Source organism: Taudactylus pleione, unplaced genomic scaffold, assembly GCF_031769625.1.
Source record: "Taudactylus pleione unplaced genomic scaffold, aTauple2 ptg000121l, whole genome shotgun sequence".
Lineage (NCBI taxonomy): Eukaryota > Metazoa > Chordata > Amphibia > Anura > Myobatrachidae > Taudactylus > Taudactylus pleione.
Window position 1 is genome coordinate 8,156,049 of NW_028284523.1, and position 26,040 is coordinate 8,182,088.

At 43.8% G+C, this 26,040-nt stretch overlaps 1 protein-coding gene across 2 annotated transcripts in view; it reads left to right on the forward strand.

The window, feature by feature from the left end:
- Positions 1 to 26,040, forward strand: part of SLC9A8 (solute carrier family 9 member A8) — a 121,262-nt gene that overhangs the window by 81,328 nt on the left and 13,894 nt on the right. For both annotated transcript variants that reach the window (XM_088472212.1, XM_088472213.1), the window contains 3 exons: positions 4,483 to 4,621; positions 7,678 to 7,783; positions 15,717 to 15,833. In XM_088472212.1, coding sequence (XP_088328338.1) covers positions 4,483 to 4,621; positions 7,678 to 7,783; positions 15,717 to 15,833 — 362 coding nt within the window. The remainder of the gene's footprint in view (positions 1 to 4,482; positions 4,622 to 7,677; positions 7,784 to 15,716; positions 15,834 to 26,040) is intronic.

Genomic DNA, 26,040 nt, shown 5'->3' on the forward strand with positions numbered 1-26,040 from the left:
GTTTTTTTCTATATAACCATTTGAATCGGTAGACATCCTATAATTCCTGGTATTAATTAATCCATTTTTAATGTAAATGAGGATGTCTAGAAAGGAAACTGTGTTATGTGCAAATGTAAGCTTGATAGAAAATGTATTAATATTTAATTTGGTACAAAATTTTAAAAGGGGTTCCTCTCCATCTCTCCAGATAAAAAACACGTTGTCTATGTAGCGCTGCCATGACACCAGGCCCGCCACCATACCACAGCCAGTCCAAATGTCGTGATCCTCCCAGTACGCCATAAACAAATTAGTGTAACTGGGGGCGAACCTGGTGCGGTGCCCATGGCAGTGCCGACAACTTGTAAATAAAATACCCCATTAAAATAAAAATAATTGTTGGTTAAAATTAACTTTATACCATCCAATAAAAAAGACTTAATTGGTTCACTATAATTACTTAGATTTAAAAAATACGTAACAGCCTCTAATCCTTTTTGCAGCTCAATAATAGTATATAGTGTACTCACATCTGCACTACACAGAATATCGCCCTCCTGCCATATTAATTGTGAAACCTTGCGCAATACATCACTTGTATCTTTTAAGTACGCTTTGGTTGTTTGGTTCAGAGGCTGCAAGTAAAAATCAATCATGGCCGATAGATTGCTTGTTAGGCTATTACAGCCTGATAATATCAGTCGACAGGGAGGGTGTCCTTATAGACTTTTGGTAACACATACATTGTGGGTACCGATGGATCTTTAATCAATAAAAAATCTGATTCTTTTTTAGTAATAACATGATCATTAAAAGCTTTTAAAACTACTTCACTAAGAGCTAGTTGAATCTTTGATGTGTGATCAATTTTTATTTTTTTATAAGTAATACCATCATTTAATTGTTTAAAAATTTCCCCCATATAAGTTTCTTTGTTCATAAGGACCACCCCTCCACCCTTATCCGCTGGTTTAATAATAAGCTCTTTGTCTTCTTTCAGGGAGCGTAATGCTTCAAATTCTTTTTTAGTTAAGTTTAGCTTATGTTTTAGTCCTTTCTTTTGTTTCTCTATAGTTTTTTCTATTCCATCACATACCATTTTACTAAAACACTCACAAAACTACCTCTTGAGTGCACTGGATTGAATGTGGATGGTGGTTTGAAATTTGATTGAACATCCCTTACTTGTGTTGAACTTAACTCACTTTCCTTTTCCTTACTTAAAAAGAAACGTTTAATAGCAAGTTTACGAGTATATTTTTGTACATCTAAAAACAAATTTTTGAGGACTTGTTCCTCATCTTTGGTTAATATTCTCCCCGACAAATTAAATATCCTGCTTTCACTGTTTTCTCTTAAGTTCAACTCCAATGATTTCTTTTTATAAATTTTTTTATTTCGCTTATGGTTACCAGCTCTCTTTCCACTATGCGGTTTTTTGCTTTTTATATCTAGAACCTGCCTCTCCTGGGTGTTCTCAGGTCCCACCCTAAAAAAGATGAATAACTTGCTGTGGAGGGACCATTAGTGTCAAAATCTTCCAAAGGTGTAAAGCGATTAAACGTGTTAATGTTTTGATTTCTATTAAACCCTATTTTTTGTCCTTTAATAGAATTATCCTTTCTCCATCTATTATTTTGGGGTCTTTGATCTCTCCCTACCCTTCTCCATGTAAAATTCCTTGTGTTACGACTGGGAGAGTCATTCCATTTTGATAGATGTTTCTCAAAATATTTATTTTTAACAGATGGTGCTCTCTCTCTAAATCTCCCATATTTTATTCTATTTTCCCATATTCCGGAGAGACCCAAATTCATATATAGAAAGGCCCCTCCCTGAAAGAGAAATTTGTTATAAGTAGTATAGAGACGGAAATAAGGCAAAGTATAAGAACCAAGGGCTTCCATCGTTGTGGAAGCTGCTTGACGTTTAAAACAGTAAAGTCAAGTGTGAAGAAAATTACTGATTTTACAGTAAATGGAGTAGAATATCCCGTCAATGAATTTGTCACATGCCATTCTAAGAATGCTATTTAAATCTTGGAATGTGCCTGTGGCTTATTTTATGTAGGTAAGACGAGTAGAAACTTGATAACTAGGTGGGCCAAACGCATATATAACATCCGTAAGGGATTGGAGACCCATGTAGTCTCTATGCATTTTAAACAATTACATAACTCGAAAGAATGCCATATAAAAAATGTTTTGGGCATACAAGTTATCTTGCCCAAATGGCGAACTAGAGACTTAGATAAACGTTTGTCCCAATCCGAGATGAGATGGATTCATCAATTAAAAACCCTTGTACCCAGGGGATTAAATGGTGACTTTTAATTGAAGTGTTTTTTATACTGATGTTATTGCTCTGCTATTTGTATATGTGTTTTATTCGGTCTGGTATTTATCCTTTTAATTGATATTTTTATGTTTTGTGTCATTTATGTGTTTTATGTCATCTGTGAATGGACGTTATTTATGGACTTGATACCACCTCTTTGCCGGCACTTATGATTGAGGATTCATTAAGTACATCATAGAAGTCCTCCCCACTGTGAGATGGGGTAACCAGGAGGAATATTAATTTTATATCAAAGGACTTTGAGACGCAGGATGCCTGCTATCTGTGGCTATACAGATGCTGTGGAACATAAAACCTATCTTGATAGGTAAACCTGAAAGGACGTTGGAACACAAAAATTATGTTATTTCCGGGTTCGCGGAGGCTGTGGAACGCACAATATTACCATTTCCTATTGTATGGAACACACGGCCATGCAACCTCCGGGACTCAGATGTGAATGCGCATATGCAAACACCAATCAGTGCCGATTAGCGGTAAATGTGTTCAGGTCCATGGTTGATTGGGTAGGGTATATATATTCTGTGAAAAGAGCCTCAAGCACGCTTCTGATGAAGGACGAACAGGTCTGAAACGCGTTAAGCGTGGGGCTCCAAGGACTGTATCCATTACTGTATGGTGGAGGACTGGCTTTACTTGCTTCACCTTGGGCATATCACTGCATCCGGAGCAGGTGTTGTTGCTTTCCTTATACAATCCAAGGAATACAAGGACATTGCATGATTACAATGTCCTAATCACGCAATCGCTCGTTAATATCACCTAGTGGATGTGCGCCTTTAAGCTGCATACACACGGTACAATGGGTGTAGTAGGTATTACCGTCGGCCGCATGGCCGGCGGTTCAAATCCTGACAGCGGAAGCCCGGCAGAGGTGAAGATCCCGAACGCTAAATAAGGAAAGTATTGCTAACCTAATTCCCTACCCTAACCGTCCATTAGGGGTGCCTAACTCTATCCTCCCCCCCCAAGTGCCTAACCCTAACCCCCCCTTCCCCTCAGCCTAAACCTAACCCTCCCAAGGGGGGTGCCTAACTCTAATTCCCCCCTGGAGCCCTAAAACCTAACCCACCCCCCAGCTTACCTTCGTTCAGTATGCCGGACATTGGTCTTCCGCCATAGGTCTAATGACAGGCATCAAATTTTCAACGCCTGTCTTTAGTACCTTACTGGGATTAGACAGTCGGGAAGCCGGCGGTCGGGATTTAGACCGTCGGCTTCTTCACTACATCCCAGTACGATCTGTACCAACAATGACTTGAAAGGTAACGTTCATATCGTTCATAGATATCGTACCGTGTGTACGCACCTTTAGAAGCGAAACCTATTGCAAATGATTATTTTTATTGTTATTAGTATTTTTTGCATGCAAGGAAAATATTGTCAGCTCTTACATGTAGCTCTCAAATATCTGAATCTCTGTGCATTGCCTCTTACCACTGTCCTGTTCCTGTGTTATCTCCTCTGTGTTCCCAGCCCTCATTACAGGTACTATATGAGCGCAGTACCCAGATATTTTACTTTTGCTGCACCTCACATTTTATTGCTACAGTATATGAATATGAAATCGAAGTGCTTGTCTGATTAATTTCAGACAGATCACATGGCTGTATACCTATTTATTACCAGTTATTTATATAGCGCACACATATTCCACTTTACAGAGAATATTTATCATCCATATTAATCTCTGCCACAGTGTAGGCTATAATCTATATTCCCTACCACATGTACACATACATTAGGTTTTTTTTTTTTTTTTTAACAGAATCCATTTACCCTACCAGAATGTTGTTAGATTGTGGGAGGAAACCCACGCCAACACATGAAGAACATACAAACTCCACACAGAAAGGGCCTTGGTAGGAATCTAACCATAGTGCTGTGAGGCAGTAATGCTGACCGCAATGCCAAAAGTGCTGCCTGTACACCATTATTCAGGTGGTTAATTTAAATTGCAGTTTTATCTAAAACTAAAAAAGTGCATTTTTTGCAGCCAGTAAGACTGGGATGAATGTGTTCCAGATAAATAGCAGACCGTTGTAAGAAAGAGCTGAGGGAAATAGGAATTATATTATAGCTGTCCTGTGATTTTCTTAATGCAGAACACAACATGACTTTTTGTCCATCTTAACTGTGCAGCACTGCAGAAGGACTGACACGAGGGGGTATGTCGGATGTGAGCGGCTGGCAAACTTTCCTCCAGGCTTTGGCTTACTTCCTGAAGATGTTCTTTGGTTCAGCAGCTCTTGGAACGCTGACCGGTCTAATTTCTGCATTAATATCCTTTCTATGGAGTACACACACAATAATATTCTCATTCTATTACAATGCGCCCATTCATGAGCGCCCTGGCCCCCTCCACCAGTGGAATGTTTTTATTGTGGCTGTGCTGATTGACCGGGCCCATCGCTTGTCTCAGTAAATAATTGTGTTCTTCTTTGGTTACTCTGTGAGAACTGCAGGGTCTTTCATAACATACGGATATGTAATACTCTTCTTCTGGTGACAGGTAGTACAGCTTCTAAACTGTCATTTGCAGACATTGTACGCCTCTGGTGTACTGCTGCTTTTGCTAACTTTACACTGGTTTTCAGCAAACAATCATTAAATTTAATTTATTTTGTATAATTTTGCAAAAAGAAACTACAAACAAAAAAACCCTCTCAGAAACCACCAAGTCCATACAATACAAAAAAAATAACAATACAGAATAAAACCAATGCCATAACAAAGAAAAACAATACAATAGGTGAACAATTATAACCGAGATCAAAAGACCAAACGAGGGACTAAAGCGGTTGTATGATTGTGCCCCGCCAAAACAAACTTGAAATATTGAAGATAACCGTCCACCAATTGCATGTGACCGGAACAGTGTCAGTCACATAATATAAGCTGGGAACACGCTATATGATATATCAGGCAAGTTTGGTACTTTCGACCAAACTGCACGACCATTGTATAGTGTGTACCCCCAATCTGTCGATTTCACCTGTCACTTATTGCATTTTCCCATTGGATGGGACGATGCCACGGACATTGTGGTGTTGTTACATGAAGCATGTAATGATATATTGCATCGTCATACTATGACGGATTGCGTTGTGTGTACGGCATCGTAGTGTGTACATCGCATCGCTGAGTCGCACCGTCATTCAGGTATGTACCCAGACATACTTATTACCGCCGTCTTGCTAGGTTCCAACCCATCAATAGGGGAAACCTTACCCCCCCCCAGCAAAACAATATATAGAAGCAATCACAGAACCACAATACGTTCATATTTATATATACAATTATGCTTCGGGTATAGAAATTTGTCATTACTATTCACTACTTTATTCATCAGCCAACACCATTAAGCAAATGGAGGGTTTCTAGAGATCATCCAAGTGCAACTCAACTTTAGCCAGGGTCAGTGCATTAAGTATATATTAAGTATACTGTATATTGACCAGTGATATGTTTGACCCTGTCACAGTGACCCAAACCAAAAATACATATTTTAGGAGAAAAAAGGAATTTTTTCCACCGTTGGCAATACAACTGGTGACCCAGGCCCAAAATGGTTTGACAGCAGAGCATTCCCAGAAGAGATGCCAAAAGGAGAGCTGTGGGTTTGAACACTTAGAACACTGATCACAGGCCCTGATTCAGACCCGGAGGCAGCTCGCAGGTCTGAAGGGCATTTTTTTTTTTTTTTTGGGTCCGGCCTTCTGGCCGCTCGTTAAGCTGTGGGTGACCACCCACAGCTTTTGCGAGCGGCCAGATGATGGTCGCGACCATCGGGCTTGCGACGAGACCCTTGTGGTAGGGTCTCGTCTTCCGCAAGTCCCAGCGATGTCAGTGGGGCCGCCCTCAAACGGCAGGCGCTCCTTCGGCAATGCCTCTGTTTGGCCAGCCACCCCCCCCCCCCCCATCTCGCGAGCAGGTCTGAATCAGGCCCAGAGTCCCCAGACTCAAATTTACTCAGAATCAAAGGGGTAAGGTAAAACCTATGTAATAGCAAACAATTATTTTTTAGATTAAATGTTTTTCTTTTTGTCTTTTACCTGCACATTGTTGTACCTAGTTTTATCTTTAACCACTTAATTGACATTTTTTTTCCCCTCAAATCGGTCAGAAATTGTCGTTTTTTCTTTAAAGTTTAGAAACTATTTTTAAAAATATATTTAAATATTTTACTGAATAAAAATATGCTGTCTCGCACCTCCGAGTGCCATAGGCCCCCATTGTAAAATTACTTCCCGCCCCCATTAGCAATAGATCCATATAGTTGCAATTTCTCTCCATTAGCATTACCCCCCCTTAGTGGTAATAGATTCCCATTTGTGTAACCTCACCCCCAACCCCAGTGTAATACACACCACTCCCTCCCCCAGTGAACAGTGTCATTTAACTAATTTAAAATCTGTCCATCCCCCATATTTTTTAATTGGGGTATTACATCCCCTTCTCCCCATCCCCAGTGCAAATAGAGATTTCCCCCTTCTTCTTGTCGGGGCGTGGGGTGATGATCAGTCTCCCCTGCTACAGCGCTAAGCCAAATAGTGCCGGGGGAAGGGAGTGGTCGGGGGGCACTAAGTTCCCCTCCTTGCGCTTTGGTAGCTGGTGCATGCGCTCCTAAAAAAGTTCGCACTGCACTCTGGGGGGTGATTCTGGAAGTGATGTCGGCGGTCACTGTCGGAGGTCAGAGGAAATAATTTCTGCACATGTGCAGATTGGATCTCCTCTTCAAAAGCCGGGGGATAGAATGTGGCCTTGTCAGCTGAAGCACAGCTGGCTGCGATCACATTCCATGCAACCACACCAGTTAAGTGATTAAAAGAGACTTTATTTTAATTATGATTACATTGCATGTATCAACACACTTTAAAATTTAAATGTTTAACATTTCTGTCCCTTTGACCACAAGATATAATGTGGAACCCACACAATGTGTCTGTTGTAGGAAGTAATCATTGCTGGAGTATTAACTATGATTTGGTGTCATATTGGAGATATGAATTATATAGAATGTACATACAAGAATTATAAAAAATATAATGATTTTGCCACGTAGATCGTCTTGTTTGGTTTCCACTAAATGTTAAAAACCAGCTGCCAACATATAAAACAAATACATGTGGTCGCTGTAACATCTGTATTATCTGAAGTAGGCATTACGCTTATCTGTGTATTGTATACATTATTCTGTGTATACTATAGTGTTATATTAGTAGTAGTGCATTAATTGCCCTGTGTATTGTATGTATATGTGTGTGTGCACCTTACCCTGTGTGTTGTGTACTGTATATCCATTGTTTTGTATGTTGTCCTTCACTGGATATTCAGGCTTTGAAGCATCTCGATCTACGAAAGACTCCTTCATTGGAGTTTGGGATGATGATTATTTTTGCGTATTTGCCATATGGTTTGTCTGAGGGTATTTCACTGTCAGGTAAGTGGCAAATAATAGTGATGTAGAATTAGAAGTAAAATGAGCACGCTTTAAACAAATGTGAACGTAAAAGTGGCTTATTGTAGCAGATTTGCAGAGCTAAGCACACCACTCTGCAACGGACACATACAGTATGCAACACAACTATGCCAACTGCAGAAATGGAGTAAAATGCACTTATTCTGAATAGCACATACATCCTTAATCTGCGATTCCCGGGCCTGTCCATGCGTCTGTCCACTGGAGGTCTGAACTGGCGGGAGTAGAAGCCTGTGTACCTGCAGCCCCAAGAGCTTGAGCCAAATGTGGAAAAACAGGTCTAAGATTGGTCTGTGGATAATTATATTTCTACTTCAGGGTCCATAGGGGGTCCACAGGGTTGACCTTGGGGTAGAGCTGGATCTGGATCCATGGGCACCACGCAGTTAAAGCTTTAGCTGCTCCCAGGATGCACTTGGGTCCGTCCTCCTCTATACCCCGCCCCCGGCCACAGCACCTCAGTTTGAGTTGGTGCCCGGCCGGAGTCGGGTCACCTGCGCAGGGGGGCTGCAGGAGCAGCCCCCAAAAGCTTTCTATTTTTATTTAAAAAAAAAAAAAAAAGAGCCTGTAAGATTTTTATTTTAAAACAGAGGCTCTAGTGTGGCAGCGACGGGCTGTCTATGCAGACGCCCACGCTGCCGCTCTCCTTCCCCGCTGGCGCCGCGACGCCAGTACTGCACTGGGGATCGCGGCGGGAGGCCAGAGTCCGTACTAGCCGGACTCTGGGTCCCTCCCTGGACTGCTGCCGGGGACAAGGTAAGCCGCGAGTCGCCGATTAGCGGCGGCTCGTGGGTTTTGCCTGCAGATGCAGTCCTTTGCCCCCGGTCCTAGGGGACAGACCGGGGGCCGCTAGCGGTGGCGGCGGGCTCCCCCTCTGAGGAGGAATAACCCGTGGGACCACTAGACCACCAGGGATATATGGCAAGCGGGATGCCGGCAAGCCCTGGGGTTAATATGCTAGCCAGGGGAGGAAGCCTTCCCTGTTTAGCGGCTCCTCCCCTCAGCTCAGCGCGCCTTTCAGCACGGAGTCTGGCGTCGCTGAGCTGCAGCTACTCGGCCACTCCTCCTCTGAGGTCTCCAGCGGCCATTTTCTCACAGTGGCAGCGCAGATCTCAGGGAGCACGCGGACCGGTCCCCCTGTGTACCTCTCCCCTGATTAAGGACAGCGTACACAGCACTATAGCCCTCCCAGACACTGAATCTGGGCAGGTTGATTGTAGTGGAAAGGTGCAGTGAGTATATCTTCCTGCATGGTATGTGACTTTTGCTAGTGCTGCCTGTCTGTGCTTTTTTTCCGCTTACTGTCAGCTTATACCTATCCCTTTACTTCTCCTACAAGCCCTACAGGTGTGTGGGGGAGGGGCGTTTCTACTGACCTCACTTATATAGATCATGTATTTGTGAGGTCCGTCACATACAGTTGTGTGCTACACAGTGCCGTATTGTGGGCTGTTGTTTAGCACACCGGTGAGTGCGTTTTCTTCTGCCCTGTTGCCAGATATATTTTTTGACTATATAATATATTCTGTCATGTCAGACGAGGAGGTTGAGCGCTCAGTGGCTCCGGTGTTGGCCTCCTGCGGACGCTGTTCTGCAGGAGTAGATAGGGAGGATTTGTCACAGGATGGCCTGTGTAGTCGATGCCAGGTGGCTCCTGGCCCATCCAGACCTTCTCTGGCGCAGGAACCACCGTGGGCGATGTTTTCTCAAGTGCTGGTGTCTATTGCGGACCGTCTGTCGGTCCCGACTGCTCTCCCTACTAGGTCGTTGCCCCAGCCGACCATCCCCCATTCCCCGGGTGTCCCGCAGTTATTGCGGAGTCCTCCTGGGTCTCAGTCGGTGGGTCCCTATGCGAGGTTGCCTATGTATATACAGGCTTCCCCTGTGCCGCAGCAGCCTGTGGTACCTTTTCAGGCCCCTATGGTGACTCCTCCACCCTGGGTGGATGTGCTCTCCAACTCCGTGCAAAATTTGGCGGCCGCTTCCTCGGCTTTTCAGTCAATGTTGCAGACTGACATGCCTTCTAGGATTTCAAAACGCCCACTCATGACACGGGCTGCTCAGGTATCGGACTCAGAGGGTTCCTCAGATGATGGGGAGGTCCCTGATGACACTGACTCGGACGCCTCGGTCCAGGAAATGGATACCAAGTCGTCCATTAATGTGCGAGCACTAGTTAGGGCGGTGCAAGCTATTCTTCTTATAGAGGATGAGGCACCGGTTCCTAAGTCGAAGTTTCCTAGTTTCAAAAAAACTAAGGTGGCTTCTGCGGTGTTTCCCCTGTCGGATCAGTTGACGGATCATATGGCGGTAGCTTGGCAGGCGCCCAGTAAGAGATTCCTTCCTCAGAAGCGGTTGGCTTCTAATTACCCCTTCCCTGAGGCACATTGTAAAAAATGGGAAACTCCATCGGCGGTGGATTCCCATGTCACCCGTTTAACTCGGGTCGCCACCTTACCATTACCGTCGATATCCTCGCTGAAGGATCCCACGGACAGGAAAGTTGAGACTTGCTTAAAGTCTATTTACTCCCTCTCCGGGGCGGTGGCCCGACCGTCCATGGCCATCTCCTGGGTGGCCAAGGCCATTGAGGGGTGGGCCAATGCATTGGAAGATACCTTCCCGGACGACGCTCCGGATGTCCAGCGGGCGTTGTTGGGACAAATGAGGGACGCTGCTTCTTACATTGGAGAAGCTTCTTTAGATGCTAGTCTGCTGACCTCGCGGGTATCGGCTGCAGCGGTGTCTGCCCGACGATCCTTATGGTTGCGGTCCTGGAGAGCGGACTCTGATTCAAAGAAAGGTCTGGAGGCCTTACCTTTCAATGGGGAATTACTATTTGGTCCGGACTTGGACAAAATAGTGGACACCCTGGCTAAATCCAAGTCGGCCTTCCTCCCTTCGGCGGCACTGCCCGCTAAGGTTCGGAGTTCGGCTTTTCGTTCCTTTCGGGTTCAGGGTAAGGCGAAAGGTCAGTCCTTCCCGAGACAGTCTGCGAGTAAGACGGCCTCTAAACCCAAGAAGCAAGCCTGGAGTGCTCGGCGCCCTTCTTCCAAGCAGGAAGATAAACCTGCGGCCTGATGGGACGGGCCTCCCTCTGGGGGACCTCAGAGTGGGAGGCCGACTTCTTCTATTTGCCCAGTGCTGGCACAATACCACCACGGATGCCTGGGTTCGAGAAGTGGTCTCCCAGGGGTACGCCCTGTCTTTTCGGCACAGACCACCCCACCAGTTTTTCTGCACAAGTCCTTCTCAGGACAAGACCAAGGCGTTACAGGTTCAGGAGGCTATAGAGTCCTTGCTGAAAGCAGGGGTCATTGTTCCCGTTCCTCTATCACAACGAGGGACGGGGTATTATTCGTCTCTGTTTCTGGTGCAGAAACCCAATGGTTCTCATCGCCCTATCCTCAACTTGAAGTCTCTGAACAAATTCCTCAGAGTTCCCAAGTTCAGGATGGAAACGTTACGTTCCATCATTCTGGCGATGGAACCGGGGGATTACATGGTGTCCCTGGACATCCAGGACGCCTACCTCCATGTTCCGATAGCATCTTCACACCAGCGGTATCTGAGGTTCGCTATCCTTCAACACCACTATCAGTTCCGGGCGCTACCCTTTGGTCTCTCCACGGCACCGAGGGTGTTCACGAAGATTATGGCGGTCATGGCCGCACATCTTCGGAACCAGAATGTACGGCTGCTGCCGTACCTGGACGACCTCCTGTTGCTGGCAAGCTCCCCGGAGGTACTGCTTCAACATCTCCACCTGACGATCACTTGCCTGCAAGCACACGGGTGGTTGATAAATTAGAAAAAGTCCTCCCTGATTCCATCACAGCGGATGGTTCATTTGGGAGCCCTGCTGGACTCGCGTCAGCAAAGGATCTTCCTGACTCCGGAGAAGGTCGCCTCCCTACAGCTGCGGATACGCAGCTGCCTGAGCCGTTGCCGCCTGTCGGTCCATTCGGCTATGAGAGTTCTGGGGTCCATGGTGTCGACATTCGACATGGTGGAATTTGCCCAGTTCCATTCCCGGCCCCTGCAGGGGCTGATTCTATCAGAATGGAACGGGTTACCTCACCGGATCCGCTCTCAGGTGCTGGTGTTGTCTCCGGACGTTCGGCTATCTTTGGCTTGGTGGCTTCAGACAGCTCATCTGGTCGAGGGGCGCCCATTTTGGATCCCGGACTGGGTCCTGCTCACGACGGATGCCAGTCTCCGGGGTTGGGGGGCAGTGACCGGCTCTTTGTCGCTTCAGGGTCGTTGGTCAGCGGAAGAAGCACTTCTCTCCATCAACATCCTGGAACTGCGGGCAGTATACAGGGCCCTGCAGTCGTCCGGCCCCGCTCTTCACGGAAGGGCGGTACAGGTGCAGTCCGACAACGCCACCACGGTGGCGTATATCAATCACCAAGGCGGAACTCGCAGTCAGGCAGCGATGTCGGAGGTGTCTCGTATCCTGACTTGGGCGGAGGGTCACATTCCAGCGATCTCGGCGGTCTTCATCCCCGGAGTCCTCAATTGGGAGGCGGACTTCCTCAGCCGTCACGACGTGCATCCCGGGGAATGGTCGCTTCACCCAGAGGTGTTTCAGCTACTCGTGGACAGGTGGGGACTGCCGGAGCTGGACTTGATGGCCTCCCGTCACAATCACAAGTTGCCCGTTTACGGGTCAAGGACAAGAGACGCAGGTGCAAGTCTGGTGGACGCGCTGTCGGTGAAATGGACGTTTCACCTGGCGTATCTGTTTCCTCCGATATCCCTGCTTCCTCGGGTTCTGCGGAAATTCAAGCAGGACAGCGGCATGCTCGTGCTGGTAGCTCCGGCGTGGCCCAGACGTCCTTGGTACTCCGATCTCAGGAGTCTCTCCATCGACGCTCCGTACCTTCTTCCTCAGCGACGGGACCTGTTGTCTCAGGGGCCCTGCCTTTACCCGGATCTGGGTCGGCTGTCTTTGACGGCGTGGCTCTTGAGACAGCCATCTTGAGGTCTCGGGGCTTCTCCAGTTCGGTTATTGGTACCATGCTCAGGGCACGCAAGCCTGCTTCAGCACGGATTTATCACAGAGTGTGGCACACTTACTTTCAGTGGTGTGAGTCCAGACATTATAATCCTCAGGTGTTCCGAGTTTCTAGGATCTTGGAATTTCTTCAGTCAGGATTGGATCTCGGCTTACGCCTTGCATCTCTGAAGGTTCATGTGTCCGCCTTGTCCGTGTGGTTTCAACGGCGGATTGCAATACTACCAGACGTTCACACCTTTTTCCAAGGTGTTCTCAGGATCCAGCCTCCCTTTGTGCCTCCTGTGGCTCCTTGGGACTTGGCGGTGGTGCTACGGGTCCTGCAGGGTCCTCCGTTTGAGCCTCTTGAGGCGGTGGAGCTCAAGTGGCTGACATTTAAGACGGTTTTTCTCCTGGCAATTGCTTCGGCCAGGAGGGTGTCTGAATTGGGGGCGCTTTCCTGTCGCCCTCCTTTCCTGATTTTTCACCAGGACAGAGCGGTGCTCCGCACTCGTCCTGAGTTTTTGCCCAAAGTGGTCTCGAAGTTCCATATTAATCAGGAACTTGTTGTGCCAGCTTTTCAGTCCCCTGATCTTTCAGCTGGTGAGACTTCCTTAGATGTGGTCCGTGCGCTTAGAATTTATGTAGACCGGACGGCTTCGGTTAGGAAGTCTGATTCCTTGTTTATCCTCTTTGGTTTTCACAAGAGGGGTTGGCCTGCCAACAAACAAACGTTAGCCCGTTGGCTTCGTTCCGTTATTTGTGAGGCTTATGCACAGGAGGGCTTACCTGTGCCAGCCTCTGTTAAGGCTCATTCCACTCGTTCTGTGGGTCCCTCTTGGGCTGCTAGACGTGGCGCTTCTGCTGTTCAGCTGTGTAAGGCGGCCACTTGGTCTTCAATTCAAACGTTTTTGAGGTTCTATGCGTTTGACACCTTTGCCTCTCAGGATGCATCCTTTGGGCGCCGGGTACTCCTTTCAGCACAGGAGCGTCCCCGCCCTTAGTTGTACTGCTTTGGGACATCCCCAAGGTCAACCCTGTGGACCCCCTATGGACCCTGAAGTAGAAAACAAGAGATATGGTAAGAACTTACCTTTGTTATCTCTGTTTCTACGAAGTCCATAGGGTCCACAGGGCGCCCGCCCTGACGCATCTGGCTTCAAATGGGCTGTGTGGCTGGTCATCGGTTTTCCGTCTCCCATTTCTGTGAGTATGGTTTCTTGTGTGTTCCAGTCTTCCTTCTCTCTGTTTAGTCTCCTCCTCCGGCCTTGGCTGCTTACCAACTGAGGTGCTGTGGCCGGGGGCGGGGTATAGAGGAGGACGGACCCAAGTGCATCCTGGGAGCAGCTAAAGCTTTAACTGCGTGGTGCCCATGGATCCAGATCCAGCTATACCCCAAGGTCAACCCTGTGGACCCTATGGACTTCGTAGAAACAGAGATAACAAAGGTAAGTTCTTACCATATCTCTTGTTATTATCCACAGATAATAATATATTATTATATAATAATATATTATTATTATATATATTATTATAATTATATTTTTACTTATGTCAATATGTCCCATTTTTGTTACACACGGTTCCAAACATATAATAAGACTAACATATAATATAATTGGTGTTTTAAAAATCTGCAAAAACACAGAAAATGTATTTTAAAAGAAACAAACCCCACCATGTATTTATCATTATATAGGAACAGTTATTTAATTTAAAAAAAAAAAAACATAAAAAAGATGTAAAAATTAGTTTACGATTAACAAAAAATTATTGTGTTTTAACATGAAGATGTTGCCAAGTGACAATTGTTTTGTCAAAAAGTGTGTATAAAGGTCTTGATAACTAAGCACCATGTTGCCAGGCCGGAGGTTCTCCACTAGGGTGCGCTAAGTAATATACACTTGTACAGTATATCTGTCTGCGACTGAGTCTGATTCTGTATAAAAAGTGCTACGCTGCAGTGACGGATGCTTTTATTCACACCCAGTTCCGTTGTGCTTCGTATACAGAAGTGTTGCATAGCAAATTAATCAGTGCAGTCTCCTGGTGTTTGCTAGTTGCATCACATTTCAATGAAGATGCATATTCAGACGAAATATATGCAAAAAACACACTGTGCTAGCAGTGTCACACAGTATCTGGTGGCTCACACACGCCACATGTCTCGGGCCACACTGTGTAGTGAGGCTAGATGTATGAGGACACATCTGTACATCCAGTGCTTTCAGTGAGACTAGTCTGGCATTGGAATCTTGATTCAAGGACACCAAATGCATGTACAGTGACCAACCTATTGGAGGCATGATCAGCCTTTTGGGTGTGATCTATGTTTTTGTCTGGATGTTTATATAGGAGTGAGAAGGTGGAAAAGGTAGATGTGATCTTTTGATGTGAATTAAAAAACTGGGAAAAAATGCATAGTTAGTACTTTGCAACTTACAGACAATTGTCGGTGACTTTAATAAGGATATTGAAGTATTCTATAAAAAGTGTTATTTTGTATGCGGAAAACCTCACAAATGACAAATTTCCATTGCATAGTTGTAAAAATTGGACGTAGACATGGAGCATTGTAACAAATGTAGAGTTGTAAGTTGGGCAAAGTTCTGTCCATACATTTCCTGACAAACTTCATTATAACCAAAAAGGTACGCTACTCCATCTTGACATTGATAATTTGTGCTATATGACTGATTGCAAATAAATAGCTATGTGTATTGATTAGAGTTATGACACATAAAATATTGAAAGGCTACCTATGTGCAAAGTAATAGTAAACCATTTCTAGGCCCACTGATCTAATTCCTCATTCTGTCTTTATATACACGTTACATATACTGCGGGCACATGACGTGCACAGTACTGAGCTACATGTCATTGTTTCTTCCACAGGTATCATGGCGATCCTGTTCTCTGGAATTGTCATGTCTCACTATACTCATCACAACCTGTCCCCGGTGACTCAGATACTCATGCAGCAGACTCTGAGGACAGTGGCCTTCCTGTGTGGTGAGCAGATCAGCTTCCCTCTTCACTTATGTGTCAGTTCCCAAAGTACAGTATTAATTGTACAAACATATGTTAGTGCACAGGTACAGATAAAAGGCTCAGTCTATTCCTGAGAGTCAGCCTTAGATATCGGTGCACATATATAAAACATGTAATGAGGTTCAGACAAGCATTTGCTCACTGATTAAGAACATTGGCAGTGTCTCTTAACCTCCAACATTTTTGGAGGTTAAAAGTGATTACTTATTTTGAGATCTGCGGCAATCCAAAGCAGTTTATTGGTGGAATGCTCATTGCTATGTGATCTCACCACGCTGCTGCCAGCCATGTGATGATTATAGCCTCATTAAAGGTAGAGGACATGCTTATATCCAGTTTGCATGAGATACCAACATGCTATAATCCTTATATCTGTTACAAGGGTGAATGTGGACTATGCATCTTAATTTTACATTTACCTCACTGGTGGGTGTTCACATGGTGCCATGGTCAGGAACACTCATTCTGAAATCTTACACTTAGGGTTGGCTTCACCGTCCTGTATTCAATTTGCCCCGCTTATCATGGTTTTCAATTCGGGTTAATCCTCGTTAACTGAGCAGTTATCAGATGATAGTTTATCACGGATCCTGTGCTCTTATGCTAGATAACCCGTGTTAACGCATGTGGTTATCGGGCGAATGCGGGAGGTTAATTGAATAGCCCGAGGCTACCTCCCACTATTATCTGCGGTAATTTACCACAGGTAATTGAATTCACCCCATAGACTAACAGCTACAATTTAGTTTCTGGGCTTAAACACCAATTATAGGCTGATTTTGTCTCCTCGAGCTTGGAGTGAGACCCAGGTTCAGTAGATGTTGTCCAGTGCTACTTGAAAGACCTCACGTGTATCTTCCCTCCGGTACCTAATTTGAGGACATAGTGGTGAAGCAATACACATAAGGATGACCTTTTCTTCAAAATAGAAAGAATCCTTTGCAGGTTCAACTAATTAAATACTCAGTACCATTTTTTTATATAAATGGTTTTAAAAGTTTATCATTGTGGGTTGAGCTACTATAATGAAGGAGAGCATCAACTTCATGTACAAGGAGATCTGCATAAATTGATGTTACGCGTTTCGTGGTTGCACTGCCCGCTTCTTCAGCCACCAGTATCTAGATTTAATTGTAAATAAAATTTATCACTCAACCATAAAAATAGTTAAAAATAAAAAACCTAATGAGTTATTTCATAACCAAAAAAATAAGATAATATACAAAAAAATAAATACAAATAATTATCAATAGAAAAAATAATTACCAATAATGGTCCCGAGAGTTAATTGCAGCAGACTGGGGTTATCAATATGATTGCAGTACAGTAAAATACAGTAAGTTTGAAAACATCATGCTGTGTGGAACGAAATATGTGAAATTCCTAATGGTTAAATAACAATGTTGAAAAATTCATAGCAAGAATCATAAATAATTCATAGTAACAAGTTGTACATAAACTTTGTGTATCTGATAGTACCCACTGAACTTATATAAAGTTGCATATTCACATGAACAGGGCTGTCTTAACAGCAGTGTGGGCCCTGGGCAAAGCAATGCTCTGGGGCCCCTACCCACCCATTCACAGGACAAAAAAATGTAAATGGTCAATAAAATGAAACATTTAGATTTAGTAATACTTTCAACAAAATCAGTTAGACATTTTATTAAAAAAAATACAAAGGTATGGCTGACCCTGGCGCTCACTATGTATACCGTGTCTGGGTAATTGATAGGCTGCAGCTGCCCAAAAAAGAAAAGCTGTGCAATCTTTCCAGCCGCAGCGCAGCCCTTACCTTTGCGGTGAGGGTGGGTGCTTGCGCCTATGGCCGGGTTGGGAGTCCGAGTCGGGACAGAGGCAGTGGCAGAGGAGTCTCCTCTGAGGAGACAGAGACCAGGTCCAGGAGTCTACGCGGCAGAGGCTGGGCGGCCGTGCGTCATTCATTGTCTCGTAAAATAAAATGGCTTGCCCCCCTTCCCCAAAGCACAACCAGCCCCAGGCTTTTCACAGCCGGTCCTGGTTGTGTTAAATACAAGGGACAAACGACATAGGGGTCCCCTGTGTTTTGCACTACCAGCACCAGGCTTTTCCAAGCCAGTCCTGGTTGTCAGAATGCAGGGGACAAAAGATATTGCGGTCCCCTGTATTTAGCACAAGCAGCACTGGGCTCAGCCGAGCCGGTCCTGGTTTTGGAAATACAGGGGACAAAAAGCATAGGGGTCCCCTGTATTATCCATAACGAGCACTGGACCCTTTCTAGCAGTGGAGTAATGCCACAGCCAGGGGAACCATTTCACTGTGTCCCCCGGCCAAAGCATTACCCTTGACCACTAGTCAGCCCATGCCGGGAATACCTGGGAAGTTGGAGACCCCCCCAATAAAGGAGTTCCCCTCTCCAGGGCACCCCAGGCCTAGACTGATAGCCCGGGGCTATCCCCAGCACCCCTGGAGCGGTGGGTTCCCAGATTGATTATGTAAAAATGTGGTGCATTTGAAAGAATAAAAATATTGTCTTTTGCAGTAGAACTACAGGTCCCAGCAAGCCTCCCCTGCATGCTGGTACTTGGAGAACCACAAGTACCAGCATGCAGGACATAACGGGCCTGCTGGTATCTGTAGTTCACCTGCCCAAAAAAAGATTAAAAAAATTACAAGACACACTGTCAAAGTCAAAGTTTATTAAAACATAAATGCACACTCACTATCTCACATACTCACCTAATAATCCCTGAAGCCAATCACGTCCCCTTCTCCAAGTAGATAATCCACGAGTACTTGTAAGAAAAAATTCTCACTTCACCTCACCTCACCTCACCTCCTATACGTGGATCAGTGCTGCAAAGTGCAGACAGACTGTTGGAGGCAGGGGGCGGAGCCAAATACCAGCAGACTGCAGGAGGTGGGGGCTAAACATTGGCCTAATGGAGCCTGCAGACAGAGTGAGTGACAGACTGTGCGAAGCAGGGGGCGGAGCCACACGCAAGACAGCCAGAGCCTGGAGAAAGTGACAGACTATCTGATGGGGGCGGAGCCAAATGCTGCGCTCATGGACGGAGGCATGTACTCATCACCGGGGGGGGGGGTGAGGAGGAGGAGCAGAGCGGAGGACTTCAGTGCGCCGACGGCCAGCTTAAAAATACATCATTAATTCACTAACTGCCCGCGTCTGCAGGGGAGTGGGTTGGCGGGCCTCTAGAAGCTTCGGACCCTTGGGCATCTGCACAACAAGCCCAATGGAAGAGACGGCCCTGCACATGAATGATGTGGGGTACTGATAGTAGGGATGGCCATCGGAGGGCTGTCCATTGATGGTCAGCATCGATGGTCAGTAATTTCCATTGATTGCATTAAACCATTTATGATGAACCATCAATGGTTTTCATCCCTCGATGGCCAGCCATTGCTGGGAGGCATGGAGAGCCGCGAGTAAAATCAGTAAAGGGATTGGGGCTTAGCGTCCAACGGGAGGAGGGGGGCTAAGCTCAGTGCCATCAAACCATTGCATCTCTGCCCTCGGTAGCAAAACCATCGACCGTAGGTAGTTAACAATCAATATTTGTTAACTATTGATGGATGATGACCATTGCTTACTGATAGGTGGTATAATAATAATAAACCTAAGACTTTTACAATAACAGAAAGTGTTACACAGTAGACATAAAATTTAACTAATGAAGCAAACATAACAAGATTCTGAAACAGAAATGCAGCTGTGATGTATATATAGATATCAATTAATTATTTTTATAATAATATACAGGTTGAGTCTCCCATATCCAAATATTCCGAAATACAGAAATGTTTTTGCATGACTGATATAAAACTTTGCTTTCTGATGGTTCAATATACACAAACTTTGTTTAAAGGTGCATACACACGGTCAGATTTGTCAGATGAACGATTTGAACGTTTTGAACTATGAACGATTTTTGACTGCATTAAAATGACTGAAATCGTCCAAAACTGACTGCAAACACATCAGATCTCAGATATCGTTATCTGACCATCGGGAACGCGCATCGTTCATCATTCAAACATGTCAGATATGTCAGATTTTCCCTCAGATATGAACGTTTTCACGATTTTTTAAATCATTATCGTTCATATCTGAAGAAAAATCTGACCGTGTGTATGCACCATAAGGCTCAAAATGATTAAAAATTTTGTATAACATTACCTTCGGGCTTTGTGTATAAAGTGTTTATGAAACATAAATGAAAGAATGAATTTCATGTATGTACACAAACTTTGTTTGAGCCACAAACTTATTGAAAATATTGTATAGGCTGTGTGTATTAAGTGTATATTGAACATAAATGCATTCTGTGTTTAGATTTGGGTCCCATTCCCAAGATATTTCATTATAGTATGCCAATATTCCAAAGTACGGAATATTCCGATATCCAAAATACTCCTGGTCCCAATCATTTTGGATATGGGAGACTCAACCTCTATTACAATTGACTCTTTGGACAGTATCCAATTAGCCCCGAACGTTATTTGGGTGCTAATGGAACCCCTGAGGCTATCCAATTAGCCCCAAAGTCCGGCCCGACGCCTGCACTTATCAAGGATTTTTTTCAGGAAAAATTATCACCGAAAAAGTTCCAATTTGTACGACAGTGCAATGGCGAAAACACATAGGCTTGTGAACGTATCACGGATCCTGTGTGTTTTATATTTATATTTATTTATATATATATATATATATATATATATATATATATATATACAGACAATATTCAGGCGGCACTCAGAGACTGGTGTATTGCTCACCTTCCTCAGGACAACATAGTAACCAAATGTGTCAACAAACCGTGTATAAATACATAAAATACAATTACTTACCCCTCTGTATGACCATGTCCACCTGGGTCCGTCCAGCAGCCACACTTCCGGTTGCGGCAGCTCCGCAAAAACCCTAAGTGACGTCATCCGGCAGAGTCCTGGTGCCATGGAAACCTAACAAACAACATAAATTCCAAAAAACATTATTCAGCAGTGGCAATCACAGTGCATCTATGCCTAAAGTGCAATGTGCAGCAGCTTAACATATAAACAAATATATCACAAATACACTAAGAAATACACTGAAAACAAACATTTGTGTTAAAACAGGCCTCATGTACGATCTGTGTCTCATAGCCTGTATGAAAAGGTGCTAAAAAATCATGGAAATATGTAAAATCCATATAATGTATAATAAGGAAACCCAGCTAGCTTTTACTATGTGTAACACACAATATGTGGATCTAAGTTATGTGACTGGCAGTCATCTGGATCAGCTCTGGATACCTCCACTAGCCGTGTGTCACAATGAGCCTCTGTATAAACTACTACACGGTAATATTGCCATCTAGTGGTCACACTACTGAAATGTATGAATTAGCGAAATGTTGATCTGAATATAAAAAAAACACTCTGCCTCACACGTCCCATTGTACTGCAAACATAGATGTCACAAAATATCAGCTTAAATATACTCAGAACTACTAGAACATAAAATAGCTCTAGACAATTTTTTATATGCACCATGTTTAACTTAAAGAGTGCATATAAACTCCATGAGGTCAAAGTTCACCACGTAACATGATTCCTGCGATGTTTAATGTAAGAAAAAACAGGATATACTCACAGGAAAATTTTTAGAAAATTATTTACAAAAAATTTATTAAACCAAGGGAATTATTAAGGCCTTGGGGGAGAGGGTATCTAATCTATATATCCACCGTGTCTCCAATTGTAGGAGTTTTCTCCCTCTATCCCCTCCTCTGATTGACTTAGGGACATGGTCTATGATCTTGTATCTAAGAGTGGCCATGCTATGTTTTCACTTAGAAAAGTGACGAACCACCGGTTGCTCACTGCTATTGGTCTCAATGGCTGCCCTAATGGTTGATCTGTTTTTTTAAACACCGGCTATTACCAACAATCTATTAGTATGTTTCCGCTATATAGATGTGTTTATCATGTGGCAAGGAGAGATTGATAGCCTGATTACATTAGTAACACAACAAAATTCGTCTGACAGCCCCATAAAATTCACCCTACAATATGATGGGGCTTCAATATGTTTTCTTGATATTTATATCACATTAGAACGAGGAAAACTTAGGACATCTCTATTTTCAAAACCAACAGACTGCAACACGTTGCATTATAAAAGCTGCCACCCAATTGCTACTGTAAAATGGTTACCATTCTCCCAATTCATGTTTGTAAATAATTCTCTAAAAATTTTCCTGTGAGTATATCCTGTTTTTTCTTACATTAAACATCACAGGAATCATGTTACGTGGTGAACTTTGACCTCATGGAGTTTATATGCACTCTTTAAGTTAAACATGGTGCATATAAAAAATTGTCTAGAGCTATTTTATGTTCTAGTAGTTCTGAGTATATTTAAGCTGATATTTTGTGACATCTATGTTTGCAGTACAATGGGACGTGTGAGGCAGAGTGTTTTTTTTATATTCAGATCAACATTTCGCTAATTCATACATTTCAGTAGTGTGACCACTAGATGGCAATATTACCGTGTAGTAGTTTATACAGAGGCTCATTGTGACACACGGCTAGTGGAGGTATCCAGAGCTGATCCAGATGACTGCCAGTCACATAAGTTAGATCCACATATTGTGTGTTACACATAGTAAAGCTAGCTGGGTTTCCTTATTATACATTATATGGATTTTACATATTTCCATGATTTTTTAGCACCTTTTCATACAGGCTATGAGACACAGATCGTACATGAGGCCTGTTTTAACACAAATGTTTGTTTTCAGTGTATTTTTTAGTGTATATGTGTTTATATGTTAAGCTGCTGCACATTGCACTTTAAGCATAGATGCATTGTAATTGCCACTGCTGAATAATGTTTTTTGGAATTTATGTTGTTTGTTAGGTTTCCATGGCACCAGGACTTTGCCGAGTGACGTCACTTCCGGTTTTTGCGGAGCTGCCGCGACCGGAAGTGTGGCTGCTGGACAGAGCCCAGGTGGACATGGTCATACAGAGGGATAAGTGATTGTATTTTATGTATTTATACACGGTTTGTTGACACATTTGGTTACTATGTTGTCCCGAGGAAGGGGAGCAATACCCCGAAACGTCAACTCACCAATAAATTCCCTCCGTTGAGGATACTATATTTCACAAGTCTCTGAGTGCCGCCTGAATTTGTTTGCATATTGCGTTGGGGGTGCTGTCCTCCTGGAAGGCACCAGAGCAAGCTGGGGCTATATGCCCGTTTACACTGAGTGAAGGAGTGCTGGAGCACTGTATTGTGTTTGTATATATGTATGTGTGTGTGTGTGTGTGTATATACAGTCAGGTCCATAAATATTGGGACATTGACAGAATTTTCATATTTTGGCCTCTATTCACCACCACAATGGCTTTGAAATGAAACAAACAAGATGTGCTTTAACTGCAGACTTTCAGATTTAATTTGAGGGTAATTACATCCAAATCAGGTGAACGGTGTAGGAATTACAACAGTTTCTATATGTGCCTCCCACTTTTTAAGGGGCCAAAAGTAATGGGACAAACTAAACAATCCTAAATCTAACTTTCACTTTTTAATACTTTGCTGCCAATCCTTTACGGGCAATTACAGCCTGAAGTCTGGAACGCATAGACATCACCAGACGCTGGGTTTCATCCCTGGTGATGCTCTGCCAGGCCTCTACTGCAAATGTCTTCAGTTCCTGCTTGTTCTTGGGGCATTTTCCCTTCAGTTTTGTCTTCATCAAGTGAAATGCATGCTCAATCGGATTCAGGTCAGGGGATTGACTTGGCCATTGCATAACATTCCACTTTTTAGCCTTAAAAAACTCTTTGGTTGCTTTTCCAGTATGGTCGGGTCATTGTCCATCTGCACTGTGAAGCGACGTCCAATGAGTTCTGAAGCATTTGACTGAATATCAGCATATAATATTGGCCAAAACACTTCAGAATTCATTCTGCTGCTTTTGTCAGCAGTCACATCATCAATAAATACAAGGGAACCAGTTCCATTGGCAGCCATACATGCCCACCCCATGACACTACCACCACCATGCTTCACTGATGAGGTGGTATGTTTTGGATCATGAGCAGTTCCTTTCCTTCTCTTCTCTTCCCATCACTCTGGTACAAGTTGATCTTTGTCTCATCTGTCCATAGGATGTTGTTCCAGAACTGTAATGGCTTTTTAGATGTTGTTTGGCAAAATCTAATCTGGTCTTCCTGTTTTTGTGGCTCACCAATGGTTTACATCTTGTGGTGAACCCTCTATATTCACTCTTGTGAAGTCTTCTATTGATTGTTGTCTTTGACACATATACATCTACCTCCTGGAGAGTGTTTTTGATTTGGCCAACTGTTGTGAAGGGGTTTTTCTTCACCAGGGAAATAATTCTTTTGTCATCCACCACAGTTGTTTTCCGTGGTCTTCCGGGTCTTTTGGTGTTGCTGAGCTCTCCGGTGCGTTCTTTCTTTTTAAGAATGTTCCAAACAGTTGATTTGGCCACACCTAATGTTTTTGCTATCTCTCTGATGGGTTTGTTTTGATTTTTCAGCCTAATGATGGCTTACTTCACTGATAGTGACAGCTCTTTGGATCTCACATTGAGAGCTGACAGCAACTGATTCCAAATGCAAATGTCACACCTAGAATCAACTCCAGACCATTTACCTGCTTAATTGATAATGAAATAACGAGGGAATAGCCCACACCTGTCCATGAAATAGCTTTTGAGTTGATAGTCCCATTACTTTTGGCCCCTTAAAAAGTGGGAGGCACATATTGAAACTGTTGTAATTCCTACACCGTTCACCCGATTTGGATGTAATTACCCTCAAATTAAATCTGAAAGTCTGCAATTAAAGCACATCTTGTTTGTTTAATTTCAAAGCCATTGTGGTGGTGAATAGAGGCCAAAATCTGAAAATTCTGTCAATGTCCCAATATTTATGGACCTGACTGTATGTATGTATGTATGTATATATATATATATATATATATATATATATATTTTTTTTATTATTTTTTTTATTATTATTCTTGTCTTCTCATTTTAATTACACCTTTCACCTGTGTATCACTTATTAACACACAGTTTTTGCTTTATTCTTATTGACACATATTAACACTTTAGTCTTTCATTGGTGTGCTTCCCTGGGGTGGCTGGCCTTCGCCGGCTTTTTTGGGGTTCTGCACCCCAGACCAAGTATTACTGACCTCCAGTATCAGAGATGCCTTGACGTGGCCTAGAAGCTTAGCCATATTTTTGCAAATATATGCAACTGAGATCTCTGAATTATCTACCACCATGTAGTTTTTCAAATCTTATTGCTGATTTCATTCTGAGTGCTGGGGGATTACTTTTTGTTGTTGCTAGTACCTGTATAGAATAACCCTCCCCCTTACATGCACCTGAGTGATATTGCTGAAGTGATTGAGCAGCTACCAACATGGATTGATGTAATAAATATAATTTATGTCCCATATAGTTTAATAAATATAATTTCTGCCCGTTCATCGAAGGCCAGATAATCATATACAATCTTTTTCCCTTGATCGGCTGCCTGTGTATTACGTAGGCAGGCTTGCCAAAATGTAACTCATTTGTATTGGGAGCTCATAGTACAGAATTTAAATTATTAACCACTTAACTGCTGATTTTTGCAGCAAAACCGGTCAGAAATTCCTGGGTCCGCAGGAGAACATGTGTAGAGCAAATTTCCTCTTCAAAAACACAGTTGGGCGGTGCAGTCGCACCTTGTCAGCTGAAGCACAACTGGCTGCATTTGCAGTCCGTCCATATGACCACATCAGTTAAGTGGTTAAATAAACATGCATACTTAAATACATCTAACATTGGTATCCAAATTCTACTACACAAACTGACATAACCTAATTGTTAATAAACACTCCTGTATTGCCAAAGCATATATGTATCAATTAATCAGTTAATTTCCTTAACAGATACTGGGCCTGATTCAGACCCGCTCGCGAGCGCTGAGCGTTCGCAAGCGGGTCGATGGTGCCCGCATGCGCACGACGGAGGGAGCTCCGTCGTGCGCATGCATGAGACCCACATAGCGACAGCCAAGCTGTCGCACCAAAGGGGGCGTGCTGTCGATGGTGAGTGACAGCACGCCCCCTTTGGTGGGCGTGCCG